This window comes from Mangifera indica, chromosome 14 (genome assembly GCF_011075055.1).
Source record: "Mangifera indica cultivar Alphonso chromosome 14, CATAS_Mindica_2.1, whole genome shotgun sequence".
Classification (NCBI taxonomy): Eukaryota; Viridiplantae; Streptophyta; class Magnoliopsida; order Sapindales; family Anacardiaceae; genus Mangifera; species Mangifera indica.
This window is the reverse complement of record NC_058150.1, coordinates 12,496,531-12,517,288: the sequence shown is the minus strand read 5'-3', so window position 1 is coordinate 12,517,288 and position 20,758 is coordinate 12,496,531. Positions and strand designations below refer to the sequence as shown.

At 30.2% G+C, this 20,758-nt stretch overlaps 1 protein-coding gene and 1 long non-coding RNA gene across 6 annotated transcripts; one reads left to right on the top strand and one right to left on the bottom strand.

Moving 5' to 3' along the window:
- Positions 1-3,871: 3,871 nt before the first annotated feature.
- LOC123196200 lies at positions 3,872-5,945 on the top strand. Its single transcript, XR_006497632.1, has 3 exons — positions 3,872-4,189; positions 5,464-5,544; positions 5,639-5,945. It is a non-coding gene; the product is annotated as an uncharacterized LOC123196200 (long non-coding RNA).
- Positions 5,946-10,532: 4,587 nt separating this feature from the next.
- LOC123196199 (zinc finger BED domain-containing protein RICESLEEPER 3-like) lies at positions 10,533-13,622 on the bottom strand. Of its 5 annotated transcripts, none has more exons than XM_044610115.1 (6): positions 13,508-13,615; positions 13,251-13,303; positions 13,034-13,174; positions 12,670-12,750; positions 12,503-12,565; positions 10,533-11,650 (listed from the first exon to the last, which is right to left on the bottom strand). In XM_044610115.1, the coding sequence occupies exons 5-6, from the start codon at positions 12,535-12,537 to the stop codon at positions 10,573-10,575; spliced, it is 1,113 nt and encodes a 370-aa protein (XP_044466050.1). In that variant the 5' UTR covers positions 12,538-12,565; positions 12,670-12,750; positions 13,034-13,174; positions 13,251-13,303; positions 13,508-13,615; the 3' UTR covers positions 10,533-10,572. The 5 variants fall into 5 exon arrangements, with proteins under 5 accessions (XP_044466050.1, XP_044466053.1, XP_044466049.1 ...); XM_044610117.1 differs by lacking the exon at positions 10,533-11,650 and adding an exon at positions 11,908-12,279 and having other exon boundaries at positions 13,508-13,622; XM_044610118.1 differs by lacking the exon at positions 13,508-13,615 and having other exon boundaries at positions 13,251-13,488.
- Positions 13,623-20,758: the final 7,136 nt, after the last annotated feature.

Below are 20,758 nucleotides of genomic sequence, written 5' to 3'. Positions count from 1 at the left end.
AAGAATAAAAAGGAGGAAGGCAATCTGAAAGGGGAAAGAAGAAGAAGAGAAACGAATTTCTTGAATCGAAGAATGTATGGAAGGTAAGGTAGCCGCAGAGAAAAGATCGAGACTTGCCGATTAATTTGGATGAAAAGTGTGATTTTATGACATCAAGGTGAAAAAATGTTTTTGGACCAAAACTTGTGTAGGAAACGGTAACTCACTCAATTTAAATATTTCATTTCACTGGTTTCCAAGCAGTCTTAACTTCATATTGTAAGCTTTATAAAGCTTGTAAAACAGGTCGATTAGCCTATGAATCTGCCTGCTTAGGTTCATATTGTCTTATGCAGTTAGGTCTGGATTGGGCCCTAAGGACTAGCGGTTTGGTCTGGATTGGGCCTTTGGGACAAGCTAATATGAGTTCTAATAACAGGTACTTGTAGATAGAGGGTCCACTCCCAAGGTCCCATAGTATATCTAGGGGATAGATGTAAGAATTTTATGTTAAGGGGTTCAAAGAAATTTTTTGTAACATATTTAGGTGATAATTAGAATAAATAGACTGAATTAAATAAATATAAAAATACAAAAAAAATTGCATTCTCAAAAAAACTCCATTTAAACCTAATTATTAAAACTCTCTAAACACTGATATAATAAAAACTGAATAATAATAACTATAGCAAAAACAGTACAATATTGTGTGACTGTCTCCCCAAATTCAAGTGAATCATAAAATTCATAGAGCTGTCAAAAGAGAGAAAACTAGACAAGAAAAGAAAAAATATATAAAAATAAGAAGAAAATAAACCACTATCTTATCATTATCAAACAACTAAAATGAAATAAAAATTTCTTACCATAGAAAATTTGAGGCAAAAAAATGAAAGAATGCAAACTGAAATATAAAAAAAGGAAAAAATAAAAATAAATAAAAATGTTATTTAGACATGGTTAAATACCTTAAATGAAATAAAAATCTTTTTTATAGGAGAAAGAAGAGAAATTAAAAAAACATTTATTTGTTTGGAGGTTTAAATCTGTTTATCATACTATAGATGGAAAGTGGAAAAGTACGAAGAAGGTGAAAATTTGAAAAAAGATTATTCAAAATATGAGTTAGGAAACCGTTTTATTATTTTGTAAAAAGAAAAAATTATTGTATTAATTTTTTAACAAGTAAATTATTTACTAAATTTAAGATTATGTTAATTTTATAAATAGAATTTCAATACTAGTAATTCAAAAACAGAAAATAAAATAAAACTCTAAAATCAAGTTATATTTATAGTTAAAATTTAAAACCAAAACAAAATAAATTAGTAAAATTTGAATAATATTTATTAATATCAAATCTTTATATTCAAAATAAATTTAAATGTAAAACAGTTTATAAACTAAAAAGATAGTTCGTTGGTGAAGTTGGAGTTGATTTTATAAAATTTTATATGCTAAGGTTAAATTCTAAAATTAAGTTATCAATCAAATTACTAATAAATTTTACTTTTAAAATGATATGTTAATAAAAAACGCAAATAAAAAAAAAAGATAAAAAAATAGTTTAAAAACCGTAACGCTTTTCATTTACAGTAAAATTTAAATTTTTTATTCAATTAAAAAAATATAATGCAAAAATTAAATAAAATAAATAAATAATTAGTTCATACTCATATGTCCCGCTTTTAGTCTTTGGGACACATGGACTCTTTCTTCTGGCCTTCATGACTCCCAGAAATAAATTGACAAATTATAAACATAGAAACCACATCGATCAAATTATGTGTATAAATAATATATAAAATTTTATATACAAATAATAATATATCATTATATGATTAAATAATATTTTATCTTTAATTTAAAATTATTTAATTACATGATAATATATTATTATTTATACATAAAATTATATGTATTATTTGTATATATAGCATTACACAAAACATATATAGAGTACATAATGACAAACCGCTCCATAATTGTACCTCAACACAAGCATAGAACAAAATTGAACAAAGGCGCAAACATGCTTAACAATTTCCCAACATTTTTATACGCAAATGCTATAAAAAACATTACTTATGAAGGAAGGACCGTGCTAGTAAAATTGCTGGTACGGATTGTTGGGGCACAATTTGTTAACCTAATATAAGGATTCATTCTATTTTTATGGCACAACATAAGTAAAAAGACAAAATTGTAATTGAAAATATACAAACATGCTTATCACATCGGAGTGTGCTAGTGGGTTGGTACAAACATACCGTATCTCATACAAGTATATAACCATGGTGTGAAGTGGGTTGGTATAAACATACCGTATCTCATACAAGTATATAACCATGGTGTGAAATGTGCAAATAAATAGGGTTAAGACAAAAAATATTAAAAGTCAATGTTAAAGTTAGATAGAATTTAATATATCTCATATTAAAACATGTGAAAATATGAAATAACTATAATATAATTTTTCAATACACAACTAAAAGACTCTGAGAACCCAAGTTTTTGAATGAGTATGATTAGGACTTGGTCAATGCTCTAATAAAAAAAGACTATTGATTAATGCTCAATGGTGTATTATCTCATCACCTATTTAATTTTATATTTTATGGTATATGTATCATAATGTTTTTCAAGATATTGCAAGAGTATTAAAGAATTTTTTTTTTTCAAACATTAAAAGGAAATGCCTTCACTATTTATTGTTGCCACTATTCTAGACCCTATAAAAAACTATCATAAGTGCAAATTTTGTTAGAAATTGTAAAAATTTGTTAAAATGTTTATCATATAGAATAAAAGATATTCAATTTTTTTTTTTACTTGAAAGTTTATCATATAGAATAAAATTTGTTTTTAGTCGATTCAACTTCAGACGAAGATGAATCACACAATATAAACTTCATCTAGAGTTGATTTGACAAAAACATGGTAGATCTAAGGGAGAAGGGAGGAAAACACAATGACAAATTCTTCGTCTCCAATTCATTGCACTTGTGTTTCTTTGTCTGTCATGAGAAGTTGTCGGTGGTGGTAGAGAGAGAAGGGAGGAGAATGGTGGTTGTTGTCATTGCCGTTGCGGTCATTGTCGTCGGAGAGAAGAAAACCTAAGGGGTCGTTTGGTTATGAGTTTTAAAAATTACCTTGGTAATTTATCTTTTATTCCCTTATTTGATTTGTTAGTAATAAAAGATTATAGTAATTTTCTATTACTTATGCTGATGTGATAGGTAATATAGGTGGTGATCTGATTACTACCTTTATCTTTGGTATTTAAATATTACCAAGGTAATCTTGATTTTATTATAATTATATTAGTATTTATTAATTTTTTGAGACAAAAATAAATTTATTTTTAATTAATATGACAAATAATATGAAAAATATTTAAAAATAATTATATTCAAAGACATTTAAGTAAAATAATTTACTAGTAATTTTTTATTACATTTAATTAAACATAATAATTATTTATACCTATCAAATTTTATCAAACATAGTAATTATTTATACATAGTAATTTTTTAAGTAATCTATCTATTTTGATAATAAAATATTACCCAAACTAAATACCCCCTAAGGGTTTGTAGGGGTGAAATGTCACTTTTTTAAAGTTGAGAGATTGAGTTGAAATATCACTTTTCAAAATCTTAGGGGGAAAATGATATAAATTATATATTTTTTAATATAAAAGGTAAAATGACTGTTTTACCCATACTTATAACTAAAAATTTTAACAGAAGTTAGTCTATGGAAAGATGTTTAGGTTTTTGAACTGTTATGGTATGTTTTTGAAAATGGGGTAAAACTCGGTTGGGAACTTGTCTTTTTCCCTAAAAGATATAAAAGAACTTAATTACCATTACAAAATCAAAATATCTATATCAATTTCCATTCCACGTCTCCAAACAATCTCCAATTAATTTTCCAATTTCCCTTCTCCACTCCACTCCGTTCTCTCCCAACCCAGTGCATTATCCCTGAAATCTTACAAAATCAGCGATCGGCAACGACCGAGCGAGTGGCGACCGACTAAGAGGAACAAACGAGACTGTGCTATGATAATCAAGATGAGGAACGATCGACGGACGATGAGGAGACACGAAATCCGACTGACGGAGACCAGGCGACGAACTGAGAGGCCGACCGACCAACCGACGACGACGAGAACAATATCTGCCCGAGAATCGAACAGAAATTGGTAAATCCTCATTTTTATGTGTTTTTTTAGGTTTCAGCATTGATTGGTTTTGATGCCGGGGCTTTATCTTTTTCAAGGTTTCAACAGCTTTGTTCCATCAAAGTCAATCCTATTATTTGGATTGGTGGTTTTATCGTTCTCTTAGCTTTTTTTAAACCCTGGTAGCTAATATGGACTATGGCCAGGGTTTGCTCCTAATTTTATTTTTAAATTATGATGTAAAGGAAGCCTCTGAATTCTTGATATGATATAGAAGCAAATTTTCAGGTATAATTACTGGTATTTTTATCGGTTAATCAATCCTTTCTTATATTTTAAGGATGTTGTATCATATGAATAATAGCTATTAAGAGGTATCACAGGCTTTGGCATGTCTTTTCATTTTTGTTTCCCCATTCTGTGTTTTTTTTTTTTTTTTTTGGGTACTCTAATTGAAAATTAATAAAATAATTAGTCTTTGCTGTTAGTGCCTTTACCTTCATGTTAGCCTGTTGACTATTTAAATGGCGTACTGATGCATACTTTTTGAGTTTTCATCCAATATCTTAGTCTCTGTTATAAGTTTCTGACTCTTTTGGCAGGAAAAGGAATTAAGAGATGTTGTTGTTCTCATTTTTGCAAACAAGCAAGTCCATATTAACGCTTTTTTTTTTCTTTTTAACGATTCATAGACAGCTTGGCGCCTAGTATTTGTTTTTTGAACATAAATGAGAATGATGACCAAGGTATTAGTGCCTTTGTTGTTGTTCTGAGAATAAAAGGTTAAAATATTATTATTATTGATAGGAGACTGTTCATTTATGGTTCATGTCTTGATGTTGCTTCTTCATATTATTTTTCTACAATATTTTCCTTTTTGTATTTCTTCCATTTTTGCAATTTATGAGTTTGGCATAGTATAATGCTCTGATGCTTTGATATTGGTGTTTGAAATTGTTTAACAAACAAAAGTATCATGTGAGAGACAAAAGTATCATGTGAGGTTGTGGTAAATACACAGAGTTAGACCATTGCCTGTAAAAACTGCTACCCTAAGGTGCTGATCAGAAACCATTAATTTTTTTTTTTTCTTTTGGTTAAGCATATATAAAACCCACTTCTTTGTTTAAATTTTATCCTGTTGTAATCACTAGAGCTCCAGCAGTCTAGCCCTTTCAATCAAGTTAAAAATTCTGTTTTTGGCATTTTATAGAAATCTCTCTGCAGTGAACTATTGAAAATTATTTGCAGTTATATTTGCATTATCCTTGATGATTATCTTTTACTATGATCAGTGATGAATGATAGCATTCAAAATGTGCCGCAGAGCTGAAAGATTCAATCATGGTCCTGTTAAGCGTACAAAATTGAATCAGGTGTGGGAATTAATTTAAATGTGAACATAAAAGACATGTGACTGTGGGGAATGTAATTTTGATAAACTTGATCTCATTAATCTATTAAATGCAGACTCTCATTTCCTCATGGAAGAAGGGCGGTACAATGTTCATATTTGATACAGTAATGCTTCAGTCATTTCTTCATTTGCTTTATGTAGTTATTTTTGCATTGTTTATCTCTCTTCACAATTTGTAGGTACTTGAAGATACAAGTCAAGCATGAAACACTAGATATACATGGATTCTTATGTTACTTGTAACAATATTTAATTTTTGCTGTAGAGAGAGATTATCATAATAGGAAATTTAACTTGGGAATATTGATTGTGCTTTAAAATACTACAATGATGTTTACTATAGGTGATGTGTCTTTTCCATTGCATGTGTCCTATTTTTTTTTTTTTTTGTCTCGGTCATGGTGATAGTAACAACCATTGTGATTTTGAGGAGAACATAAACTTTGTTGTCCATCCATCATTACAAGGGGTTCTCACAAAAATCGCATTGCTGCTATTGCCATAGCCTTGAAACAAGTGGCAACTTCAAAGGACAAAGCATATATGCAGCAGGTGAATGAAAATGCCCTGGCCCTAGCATCTGCTTTATTGAGAAGAAAATGCAAATTGGTGACCGGGGGCACTGGCAACCATTTGTTGATGTGGGATCTGACTACTTGAGGCTTAAGAGGTATACTAGTTTGAACCTTTTCTCCTGTTCTTTATAATACTTACTAAACTACTTACCCCAAAAAAAAAAAAAATCGTAAACTAATTTGCCTTTTGTAAGAGAATAGATGTTTGTATCTCAAAACTTTGTTACATCTCGGTTATGCATTGATCTATTTATACTGGTTTAGTAATTAGAGCATTGTGTTAGTTCCTCTTCGCTGATGATTAATTCTTAACTAACACTGCTTTCTATGATCTTTACTTGAAAATTTTGGACATGCTAATTAAGTGATTAATTTGTAAGTATGCTATAATCTTTACTCAAGTACAGGACAATGCTAGCACCTTCCTCAAGGATTCCTTGCTAATGTCTAGTTCTCTGATAATACACATGAGCTTTAATCATTTCTTTTTCTCATGTTTTGTTTTGTGTAATACAAAGTTTCAAGATTGTGTGAGGAAAATTTTTTTCAGAGTATTAGGGATTTCTTTTTGTTTGACTAGACTCCCACATGGTTAATTTATTGCTTTTTAGAGTATAATTTGGGTTTATAATGCTTTCCAAAGATTTTTCAGAAGGATTTAGTCATATACTATTGAGGTTAAGGACTTGTGATATTTTATGAAAATATTTGGTGGTTTGGCAGGATTTTTTTCATGATTATTAATTTGGTAGGATAGACATTATAGTTGATTCAATCTATTTTGGTTTTCTTTACTTTGTTTGATAATTAGTTTGTGAGAAAAAAATATGTTTAAATGTGTGTGTGTGTGTGTGTATGCTATGCACATTTTAATCGTATCAACTCTCTTCACAATTTGTAGGTACTTGAAGATACAAATAAATCATAAAACACTTGATTGTATGTGATACATAGATTAGAGGGAGAGATTACTATAATCGGAAATTTATAGTTTTTTTTTCTTTTTTTTTTAATAATTGTGGGTCATATGAGACTTTTAGATAATTGTGATTAGAACATAATCAATGTTAATAATTATATTTTGAGAATCAAAATTTTTATTATTAATATTATTATAACGATAAGGATATTTATCATTAATATTATATTTAGTGATAAGTAAATATGGTCATAATAACGGGGATATTCATTGTTAATATTATATTTAATGACTGATAAATATTGTTATAACAATAGAGATATTCATCGTTGATATTATGTTTAGTGATGGAGATATTGTTATAACAACGGGGTATTTATCGTTGATATTATATATAGGAACTGGTAAATATTATTATAATGATGGAGATATTTATTGTTGATATTACTATTTTTAATGACAAAATTTATACATTTTGTTATTTATATTAATGATGAGACTTTTCTTCCTGTCATTAATACTTTTAGCAATGGAGGTTATAACGATGGTCAACGACATGATTTTTCCTGTCGTTAATGATCTTTAACCATGGGAAATGGAGTTTTAACTACTAGTTTTGCTCTTGTTAAAAACCATTTTCTTATAGTGCCCTTGAATTGGCTGCTGTTACTGCTTTTGTTGCCCTCCTCCCTTGTCTTTGGAGCCTTTGTGTCTGGTAGTTCTCTTTTCCCAAGTTGCCTGGAGCCCTGCTCTCTCATTCCTCTGCTCTGGAAGTTCAGTCTGCTCCTTTCTGTCTTGCGTGCTATGCTTGCCTGTCACCTGGTGTGCCCTATGGTGGTTTCATGATCTGCACTCATGGCTGCTCTCCTTACAAGGAGGTCTTTGTTTTCCTCTTGCTGCCTGTTTTGGCGTTTTGGCTTCCAATTGGTCTATGGGATGCCTCCTGCTTTTGGGTGTCCTTTCTTCTTGGGATGTTGGGTTTCCTGTATTTCCCTGCTGTCTGTTTTGGTTTTGGGATGACTGTCTGTTGCTGATTTATTTGGCCTGCTTTGGTCTTCTTTTTCCTTTCCTTGGGCTTGCTTTCTCTTGATCCTATCTTTGGCCTGCTTTTGATGGTTTTCAAGAGAGAATCAAGTTTGTCTTGTTGATCGTATTGTTCTCCTGTGTCTTTGCCGCTTGTGGTTTCGGCGAGCTTTGATTGTACAAGTCCCTTTGTCCTTTTTCTTTGTCTATACATACTTAACCCAAGAAAAGAAAGGAAGAAATAGGCATTGCCAGTGTTAGATACTAGCTTGTCAAATAAATGTTTCTCTCTGATAGATGATGCTATTTCACGTACATAATAATTGTTAGTTTGTTACTTTCTTCCCATAGAAGTAATTTCGTATACGTCACAAGCCTTGGCAAATATGCACTTTCAGTAGTATATTTGCTTCTGGACAAATTATCAGCACACACTCATATGCCATAGTGTTGTTTTATATCATCTCTCATCTGTCAAATTTATTAACATGAAATTAGGATCTATCATTTCAAGCTCACAAAATGCTTCTTCATACCCCAATGCACCCCCAAGCACCTCTAATTCATCAAAAATCCATTTATTTGGAAGGCCTTCATGAGAACTCACCGTCTTGCCCCATGTACTTAGCTTTGTTTGTCAAATACAAATATATTTCTTCTCCACTTTGCCATATTGATCAACTTAAAAGCAAACTCTCAAAGTGAATAAGTTGACCCCGGCTTAGTGGATGAAGAGGGGTGGAATTTCGCCTCCAAGCTTCAATTATTTATATGCATTCTTTTGTACTTTCTGGCCTCCGATCTCACTTGTCTACACATTTTTTTCCCCCAAAAAAAATTCATTTCATATAGTTGCCTTCTGAAATCTACTATTAGCTACTTCTGAAATCTACTATTAGCTACTAATAAATGTTACAAGGGTTGGTGTACACACATTTAAGTATATAATCAAATATGTAGATAATATGTGATCATGTAATTAAATAACACAGCCTGCGAAAATATCAACTTCCACCACTCAGGTTGCCACATCCAAGAGCAGGGAAAAAACTGTTCTTTGCTCTTTTTGCTTCACTCTTAATTATCACAGCCATAATATAATATAAAATTATTCGCTAATTAAGAAGTCTTAGTATTAATTTCATTAAAACCGTGATATTAATTCCATCAAGATTATACTTAATTACTATTGTATCCATCTGCTGATTGTGTATTTTACAACTCAAATTCAATGGAATATAATCATGACAGATTAAAATTAGCACATTTAACATAGAAAATTATTATACGAAGTCTTCGTATTCAGGACTTCCTAAACTTTATATTTTTTTCTCTCCCTTTTTATATGAATTCTGATGTTGGTGGGCGATCAGTGGCCGTGGTAATTGCTTGGTGGTTTTGGTTATTGTCATGGGGTGGCATCTTTAATTTGGCGTTGAATCTTTATTCTTTTTAATTTTTTTATTTAAGTTTTTAATGTAAAGATAAAAAGCTTATTGATAAAATAATGTAAAGTTTTATTTAAGTTTCCCAGGTTCTTTTTATTCTTTTTACAAGGGATATATTAGGTTAGATCAAATTAGTCAGTTCAATCAATTTTATCGAGATCAATGATCTTATCTAATCTAGATAAAATCAATTTTTGTTTCAATAGTTGGACTATTTTCTCCTGGTCCTATGAAAGTTGGGAAGATGATGTAATTTTTATTTAATTTGTGTTCAAAGAATATATATATATTTGTGTGTGTTTTCCACCAAACAAAATTAGGTTTTTTTCAATATTATTTAGATTTTATATTTAATAATTAAATGAAAAATTGGTTTTAAATATTATTTTTAATATTAATTCAAATAGTGAAGTAAAATTATATTTGGGATTGCAACATCTTTTTCTATATATTTATTTATATTTATTAATTCAAATAATAAAGTAAAAACTATAATATGCTTATATAATTTAAAACTTAATCTAAAACAATGAAAAATAGAGATTCTGTGAAGCACATGATAAATTACAAGAAGAAATGCATATTAATATATTTTTCTTCATTTAACAATTGGTCAAACATATCTTTATTTGTAATTTCTAACAAAAAAAAAATCCTTGTAATAGTTATTATACTATTTAGCAATACAAGCCGTATTTAAGTGATTCAATTGATGATTAGTCACCGGTTTTTCTTTGATGGCAATTGGAGCAATTTAATCATTTATTTTTGCAATCACTATGATCTCTTTGTTTTTCTAAAATAGATTTTTGTGGTGATAACTTATATTTTTTAATTTGATTTTTTTATATTTTCTGGTGTTTTATTTTTTAGTAATTTTAATTTATTTATAAAAGAAATTATTTATATATATTTATTTTTTATAAAATATTGATCCTTTTTTTAATTAATTTTAATTTCACGATTATTTGTTGAAAGGGCATGGGAAAAATAAAACATAGATTTTTATTTCAACAAGTTCATTACATACAATCACGGTCATTCAACCAAACTTTTGTACATATCATAGCATCTTTTAAGTCATCATCCAAATTACCATTATAAATATCAGCAAAGCCATCCTCAGCCTCAGACCACATATCAGGAGAATTAAAAATAGGAATGGATAAGAAATCTCGAGCCATCGCAGCTACTGTTGGATAAATTGGAGAATTCACACGCCACCATTCCAGTATGTCAAAGCCTTCTTGTGGAGGAACCTTGAAATCTGTCAAATAGCGGTCAAAATCTGATTTTGATGAAGCAGTCTCGTTTGCATTTGCTCTCACCATGGAAGAATTGTTGAGATCCCTCGCATATTCATTGTAAATATTTGTAACATCATCCATCATTTTCTTGAAGTGTAAGTCTCCCTCATTATCATAAACTTCATTGTAGAAACGCTCTACAATATCTAGTTTAAATCTTGGATCCAGAATCACTGTGATTATAATTACCAACTTAAAGTTGTTGCAACATTCATCAAAAATTTTTCTGCAACGTAATGCAGCAAGGCGAAAGTACTGATTTTCAGTATTTTTGAACTGTAGCATTTTTGAAAAAATGTCATAAACCATAGGGAAACACTTGTTTGCCAACTTAGAATCTCCCAGTTTCTGAAGATCATTTTTTATATCTTCAACCACTACCCAAAAACTGTGCAGTGAAGTAGCGTCATCCCAATCAAAATTGGAAGACCTGAAATCAGGATCTATGCGCTCCAGTTCACAAAATACTTCTTTATATCCCATTGCCCAATCAAGCAATTTGAAATCATATAGAAAACAATCATCATTATATTTGGAAGTCACTTTTTTACCCATGGACTCAACTTGTTTTACCGCTAAGTCAAACTTATATTTGTTTGATGATGTCATGTAGTACTTTTTGAGTTCCCACACTTCGGACAAAGCACCACTTGTCCACATCACATTTTCTACTTTCGATTCAAAATCAAATAATAAATCATTATATGTCTTATAATTCCCGATGAAAGGAAGTGAAGCTCTTTCATTAAGCCAATTGGTAAGCTGAGGTACCATATCTTCTGATGGATTGCTCCTGTAATCAACCATAGACAAAATTCTTTTATCTATGTTCCAATCTTGAATCAAACGCTTTAAAGAGTCTTCATTTAAGGTTTTTTCATCACTATCATAATTCTTTAAATAAATAATCTTCGTTTTCAATTTCCATTTATCATCAATAAACCAAATCTTCACAAACTCAATATCAAAGCTCTCTGCATCATCTTCAATCGTTACATTAAAACGACCAAGAAGTTTATCTAAATATTTATACAACTTATTTTTCTCTTCTTCATAAACCTTAATTATATCGTATTTTATGCTGTTCTACCCATATTTAATAACCTTTCGCACCAAATTAGAGTGATTTAGCTCTTGATCAACCACAATAATGTCTTTCACTTTATTTGTTACTTTATCTAGATTTTTCAAACAACTTTTTAGATGATTTCTGAGATGTGTAGTTCCACTCTTACTTGATCCATCAAAATCTTTCTTACAATATTGACACTGGGCCTTAACCTCCTTATCTTTATTTTCATACTTTGTGAAGTAATTCCAAACATCTGACCTCAATTTTTGCTTTTTATTCATCCCCATATTAATCTCTGGATTTGGAATAAGTTTAAAATTGACATTTTGTTCTCTTATTTGAGTGATTTCCTGTTAACATACAAACAAATTTTCACTTAATAAATAATAAAATGCAAATGACTAAATATTATTTATTTTTCTATTTAACGTGACAACCCAATTAGCAAATAACTGAATGTATTTATTTTTCTTTAATTGAGGCAATATGTTTAATAATTAATTATATGAAAACAATTTCACTAAAACATTACTATTGTATAATTAAAAAAGAGAGAGAGAGAGAAATGGTTACCTGTTCATTGACGTGGGGATTAGATTCAAATGCATCTCCCTGCCGTGCTAAAGATTCGATCACCTTTGTGTTTTCAATAAATAAAAGGAAAAAAATTGCAAGTGTTATTCCTCATAGGTCAATATAAAATCATATAAACTATTCCTAATACAACATTAACGAAGAACCTGCCCACATTGTAGATCTGTTCCATGGACATTGAAAGATGCAGGTGTTGCTCCTCCTTGATGTGCTGCGGATTCAATTTCCTAATGGAAGGAAGAAACTATGTCACTTCAGATCGGACCAAGCAGGAACGAAAACATTAACAGTAGAGTATGATTCCTCATAATTAAGTAAATTGAACACTTCATTATTTTCTTGAATTAAAACAAAAAAATAGTTAATTTGTTTTGATATGATTTCAATTAAATATTTACTCTTACTCTTGGAGTATATAATATAATAAAATAGAAAATCAAAACCACAACACCAGTTTTGTGGTGATAAAAAATTCCAGTTCTCAACAATGAAGGATTTTAGAACGTTTACTTGTATTCGTCGTGGAAGAAATTGAAGGTAGGTCATGGTTTCATGGAGGATTCCACTATTTTCAGGGCTTGAGTTGTGCTTACACCATTGAACTAAATCATGCAAACACTTGAATCCCTCAGTGATTTTCTTCTTTCCCTCCTACGTACATAAATTACACACACATATAAGAGAGATATAATATTGTATGAACGTGAGCGAGAAAATAAATACTTACTTGAAAATAATCTTGAGGATCAATCTGAATGGTTATTAGAGCCATCTCCTTCCCTACAAATAAACCTTAGTTAACTCAATATGAAGCTTAGAAACAAAGTGACCCTTGCCTAGTTCCATACAAATATGAAGCTTAAATCTTGCAAACACTTGATTCCCTCACTGATTTTCATCTTTCCCACCTATGCACATAATAAATTACACGCACCACACACATATATAATTTTGTAAGAATGAGAACAGAAAACAAATACGTACTTGAAAATAAAAAAGAGGATCAAATCCAGTGGATATTGCTTCCAACTCTTTTCTTACAAATGAAGCTAATTAATTAATTTCATTGTGAATCAGTGAAGAACAAAGAGGCACCCTTGCGGTTACATATAGGGATTAGAATAAGTGAGTGGTTGCTTCCTTCCTCTTTCTTTCTTTGTCTTTTAGCCTTTATTAAGTCGAAAAGTTAGAAGCAGTTGAGTGGCGGTGGTTGGATTTTGGACCACATATTTTCTTTCCGCCGGCAAGCAAATTAAAATTAACTTAATCCTTAAATTTATCTATCATGGTTATAAGCCATTTTTGCTTACATCTATGCCTGGAATATTTAACTTTAGCATGACACGTTAACGGTTCTAGAGTATTGAAGAAAATTTGGTTTGAATTGTGAACAAAATCAGAATTGCCAGAGATATTTTTTAGATTTCAGATTTAATATTTAAATATGAAATCCACATTATATTTAATCAAAATTTATGATCATGTGTATTTGCAGAGTATAGGGTTTATCTTCCACCAATTACAAAAATTAAAAAAAAAAAAATTCCTTTTCTTACAGAAGGGTCTGCCGGTCTGGGATAGTGCAAGCCTTGAAATGCAAAAGTTTTACTCTAAACTCCGCGGGAGGAGGTTTGATCAAATTGAATCTGCCCATCCGATTTGGGTGTAACTTCAAGTCAATCTTAATCAATTTAAATTTAAATATTTAGATCAGTTTGAATTTATTTTATTTATAAACAAAAATTTAATCTTTTATTCAAACTCTGATAAGTTTGAATTCAATTTATTTATAAAAATAAGTTTAATATTTGATTGTACTTGAATTAAAGTTTTGAATACATGCGAAGGGATCCAACCCTATTTCAAAGAGCATAAAATTTACATCTTAGCCACATGATCTTTTGAAGTAAAGTATGAAGCACTATCAATAAAATTATGTATTTACATTTTAAATACACAAAATAGGTATATAAATAATGTGTTATTATATAATTAAGTGATTTGAATTAAAAATTTAATAACATTCAATCACATAATAATGCATTATTTATGTAACCATTTTTATGTATTTAAAATATATACATATAACATTGCCAAAATAATATTTTAGTTTGAAAAGATTTGTGGCCAGAGGACTTATGCCCATCCAAAAATTACTCTTTTCCAAGTTTTCACCTATTAACTTTAAAAAACTTATACACCCACCAATTTGTTAATTTTTGTTGTTATTGTTGTAGGTAAAATTGTTATTTTGCAAAAATCTTTTAAAAAAACTAAAATGTTTCACATGTCCCCTCTAAGTTTAAAAAACTAACAATTTCACCTTATCCAAAGTTTGAAAAATAATTATTTTTTTTAGGATTTTTCTAATCACCAATGTCAGTAGCTAAAGATAGTGACAATGATGACAATGTTTTCTTTTCCTCTCGGTTTCTCTCTCCATCCTGATTCATCGTCGATCATCACTGACCTTGTTCTCTCCAACCACCATTGAGATGAAGATGTTCGTATTTATCAGATGAAAACGAACATGAAGAATCGTCATTATCTCTCAGACGATGACAATTCGTCGTCTTCGTCTCAGTAATGGCTAGAGAGAACAAGGTAAGTGATGGTCGGAGAGAACAATATCAATGATGCCAAAGAGAACAAGGTTGATGATTTAGAATAGATCCAAAGTTGGTATTTTGTTTTCTTATTTGAGCGATTTCCTAATAACATACAAACAAATTTTCACCTAATAAATAATAAGATGCAAATGACTAAATATTATTTATTTTTCTATTTAACGTGACCACCCAGCTAGCAAATAACTGAATATATTTATTTTTCTTTAATTGAGGCAATATTATAATAATTAATTATATGAAAACAAGTTCACTAAAACATTACTATTGTATAATTAAAAGAGAGAGAGAGAGAGAGAGAGAGAGAAATGGTCGCCTGTTCATTGACATGGGGATTAGATAGAAACGCGTCTCCCTGCCGTGCTAAAGATTCAATCACCTTTGTGTTTTTAATAAATAAAAGGAAAAAAAATTGCAAGTGTTATTCCTCCTAGGTTAACATAAAATCATATAAACTATTTCTAATACAACATTAATGAAGAACCTGCCCACGTTGTAGATATGTTCCACGGACATAGAAAGATGTAGGTGCTGCTCCTCCCTGCTGTGCTACACATTCAAGTTCCTAATGGAAGGAAGAAACTATGTCACTTCAGATCGGACAAAAGCAGAAAGAAACTGTGTCCTCATAATTAAGTAAATCAACCACTTCATAACGTTTACCTGTATTTGTGGTTGAAGAGATCGAAGGTAGGTCATGGTGTCATGGAGGATTCCATCATTTTCAAGGCTTGAGTTGTTCTTGCACCATTCAACTAGATCTTGCATATGCTTGATTCCCTCACTGATTTTCATCTGTCCCACGTATGCACATAATAAACTACACACCCATCAAAGAGATAATTTTGTATGAATGAGAAAAGGTCAAAGGACAAGTTCCCACCCAAGGTTTAATGAAAGGATAAATTCTCATCCGCTAACTTTCAAAAACTCAAATATCCACCTATTCACTGTTATGAAATGGGATAAAATTGTTATTTTATAAAAAATAATTTATTTCCCCCTAAGTTTATAAATCTGCTTTCCTCCCATGAAGATTTGAAAAATCACTTTTTTCCCCTAGGGGTTTTGAAACTATCATTAGAGACGGCGGAGTTTGCCATCTCCGATCGCGTTCTCTCTCTCCCTTCCAACTTCTCTCTTCCTCTTGGTCCAAAACCCTGAATCTTGGTCGAAGATTGTTGGTGCCAGATGTTGCTTCCAGACGATCCATTGCACGACGAATCTTCGACAACGTTGCTTCCAATTGTTATCTTTGTGCCTTTTCATGACCGTGTCTTCGTCATGGAAGCTAGAGGGAGCGTTGATAGACGAAAGGTCGGCTGGAGAATGTTGTCGGAGAAGGAATGAAACCCTAGGGGGAAAATGGCAATTTTTCAAACCTTGAGTAGAGGAAAAATGTTATAGGATTTTATTTTTTTAATATTTTTAATTAAATAACAATTTTACCCCTATTCATAACAGTAAATGAGTGGGTATTTGGGTTTTAAAAGTTAATGAGTGAGAATTTGTCCTTTCATTAAAACTTGGGTGGGAAATTGTCCTTTGGCCATGAGAAAATTAACAAATACTATTCGAAAATTAAAACGTGCATCAGATCCAGTTGATATTGGTTCCATCTCTTTCCTCACAAATGAAGCTAATTAATTTCAATATGAATCAGTTAAAAACAGAAAGGTGTATATATAGAACGGCGGTGGTTGGAGTCAAAAAGTTAAAAGCAATGGAGCGGTGGTTGTTGGATTTTGAACTACAAATTTTCTTTCCACGGACAAGCAAATTAAAATTAAATTAATACTTAAATTTATATGAAAAGTAGAGTAATTAACTAAAGTTTTAATAAATTATAAACCATTTTTGCTTACATCTATGCCTTGAATATTTAACGTCAGCATGGCACATTAATGGTTCTAGAGTATTGAAGAAATTTGGTTTGAATTGTAAACAAAATCAGAATTGCCAAAAAGATAAATTGGACTGCCAGAGATATTTTTTAGATTTTATATTTAATATTTAAATATAAAATTCAAATCACATTTAATCAAAATGTATGATGATGTGTGTTTACAGAGTATCGGGTTTAACTTCCACCAATTACAAAAATTAAAAAAAAAAAAAATTCCTTTTCTTACAATAGGGTCTGCCGGTATGGGATACCGCAAGCCTTGAAGTGCAATAGTTTTACTCTAATCTCTGCGCAAGGAGGTTTGATCAAATTGAATCAGTCAACCCAATTTGAATTTAACTTTGAGTATATCTTAATCAATTTAAATTTAAATATTTAAATTAATTTAAATTAATTTTATTTATAAATATAAATTTAATTTTTTATTTAAACTTTAATAAATTTAAATTTATTTTATTTATCAAAATAAATTTAATATTCAATCAAACTCAAATTAAAAATTAGAATACCTACGAAAGGAATCCAACCCTACTTGAAAAAGTGTAAAACTTTCATTTTAGCCACATCATTTTTTGAAGTAAATGTGAAAAGTACAACACGTGATTAGAGCCAAGGATTGAAAAATCGAACTGGACCGATCGATTGAACCGGATAGACTATAAACCAGCACTATAGATGAATACTGTAGAAAACATAACTACTTTAGATTTGAAATCGGATTAGACCGCGGTTGAACCACTGATTCTCATTTGAACCGCAGTCTAATCGATTTAGGAGGATTCCGGTTCAAGATTTCATATAAAAACTATAAATACACTGGAAAACAATCCATTCCCCGAATTGAAGTGAGAAGAAGCAGAGGACGAGCACGAGCAAGGCATGAGACAGTTATTCATGAATGAAGAGGAAGATGAAGTGGAGGAGTACATACTCGAAGGCTTACAGTACGAGAACGGTGAACTGCTACGAGCTCCTGATGATGACACCATTGAGTTAAGTCGAATTGGCGTGTCGGCAAATGAGAAAACGATTGACGGAAAGGAGGGGGAGGAGGAGAAGAGAATGTGTCAGTGAACTCACATGGCTTGATACATAAAAGCAAAGAAGATTGTTTTCATTTTTATTTTTATTTTTACTTTTTATTGTCAGAAATATATATTGGATATATAAGTGTGAAGATTGAAACTCATATTACATAAAACCAATTGGGTTATGTTAAGGTCCAATCTTCAACACTTATATACCACTTTTTTATGTTTTATTCATTAGATGTGAGACTCTTTTTCTTTCTTTTTATTTGAGCCTCCAATACCCCCGCTTAAGTGCAAACACCTAAACTGTTAAACCTACCTATCGGCTCAGTTGATCGTTTGGCTCGTGCTCTGATACCATGTTGTAAATATATATTGAGTTTATAAGTGTGAAGATTGAAACTCATATTACACAAAACCAATTGACTTATGTTAAGATTCAATCTATAACACTTATGTACCACTCTCTTATATTCTATTTATTAGATGTGAAATTCTTTCTCTTTTCTTTTTATTTGAGTCTTCAACACCATCATTTAAATACAAGTACCTAGGCTGTTAAGCCTCTTATTTATTTGCTAATATAGACCTGCTATGGTGAGTTGGTTGTTTCTTCTTCTTCAAGGTAAAGAGAGAATTACAAAGAGAGAATGAGAGTGGAGTTGCGAAGACTAGTAGAAATTTTCTGTTAACTGTTTCTGTTAACTGGTGAGTGGTGAGAGAGTGAAACAAATGAATATTGAATTTTTAAAATGTTTGTTTTTAAATTTTTGAATGTTTAATTCATTTTTGTTGGAGGTTAAAATAAAATATTGAAGTGTAAGTTTCTGCGCTCGTGAAGTGGACGGTGGAGATGGCCCCGCAAAGTTAAGAAACTTGAAAAATAGATCGGCCAAAAATTAAAAATGAGCGGGAATAAGAGTGGGAGTTAATTAAACAAATCTACAATTTACTTCTATTTATTTTGACAAATGCACTCTCTCAAGTGGTTAAGCTGACATGTACTCGTTTTTATTGGCTGACATGTCAGATGAATTATTTGATTGCTGACGCAATTATTGATATGCCCTAATATCAGGGGCGATAATTTGGGAATATAAAATATCTGTAAAAAGAATAGCCTGAAACTTGGGCAACAAGGCAACATGTAATATTTTAAATTTTATCTTAACAGGTATTGAATTTTAGTGCTTGTGAATTTGTGTTATGATTTTGGTGTTTGTCAATTTATGTTATGATTTTTATTGTTTAATAATAGATTAATTTATTATTATTAATTTGTAATTGATTAATTGTTTTTGTCAAGTTAATATTTTATTGTTAATTTGTAATTTTATGTTCAATATTTATGTTCAATGCCACATATTTTGTTAATTATAAAAAATATGTATAATATAAAATTTAATATATAAAATATATATAATTAGATCGAATCAATCAGTTCAAACAATTTAATCGATTCAATCAAAATTAATATTTAAAACAGTTTTTAGTCTCATTCGATTCTAAAAATTGTACAGAGCTCTAGCTTTATTCGTGTTGTCTTGTCATTTTACTCTTCCACGAGCTGTCAGTATTGTCTTACTTTTCCACAATTAGCGCGTCATCGGTCCACACGTTTATTACTTCAATAAAACTATATGTACCTATTTTTGGTACATAATTTGTATACACATATAAAGTGTTATCATATTATTAGATGTTTCTTTATCATATGATGATACATGTTTTAAAATCACCTAATTATATGATAACACATCATTATATACATAAATTATGTACCAAAAATATGTATACATAGTACTGCTCTTATTACTTTTCCACAAGCTGTCCGTATTATGATACTTTTCCACAATTAGCGTGTTATAGGTCTGCACGTTTATTACTTCTCCACTGACAACCAAATTAAAAGGGGGCAGGGGGCTTATTTTTCATTCAAATTTTAATCAAAATTTAAAATTATATTTATAATAAATAAAAAATTTAAATATTTATTTTTAAATTATTTTTTTGTTAACAATAAAATTATTATTTTAATAATAATATTAAAAATATATAATTTTACCTTATTCTCTCTCTCAAAATTTTGAAAATTATTTTTACCTCATACATCAACTTTGAAAAGTCACAATTTTCTCTTTATAATTTGAAATTTTTAAGGTTTTTTCTCTCGCTATCGAAGTCTACTTTCCTCACCTATTTTTATTGATGATTGAAGAAGAAGGAAGGGTAACCACTCATCTTTTGTTTGACGCTCAAACGACTACCCATTTATCACATTCGAACGACACTCAGGGGATATTGCATAATTCATCTATCTCAACCACAATGCTAGATTCATCAATGACTTTGACAAGATGATGTTAGATGACTTCAAGAGATGTTGGGATGATGATGATAGACACTCAGACAACAAAAGGGAGACAAATCGAGCGAAGTTGTACAATTTATACTATTATAATGTAATATAAAAAGGAATTATAATCTTATAAAGATGAAGTAAATGGATTATAACTGATTAATATTCAAGAATCAAATCATATATTATATTTTTTTTAACAAGAGGTACCATTATTCTGCCCTAATTAGTAAATATGTGTATTATTTGTGTTCTCGTATTATTCGCATATTAAACATGTTCAAAAGAATTTTAGAACCTAAAACATATTAA

Coding starts and splice junctions, on each gene's coding strand:
- LOC123196199 (XM_044610115.1), bottom strand. CDS start 12,537: ATGCATTTGAATCTAATCCCCACGTCAATGAACAG. Junction 11,651..12,502: donor ATCCCCACGTCAATGAACAG/GTAACCATTTCT, acceptor GGTTGATTACAG/GAGCAATCCATCAGAAGATA.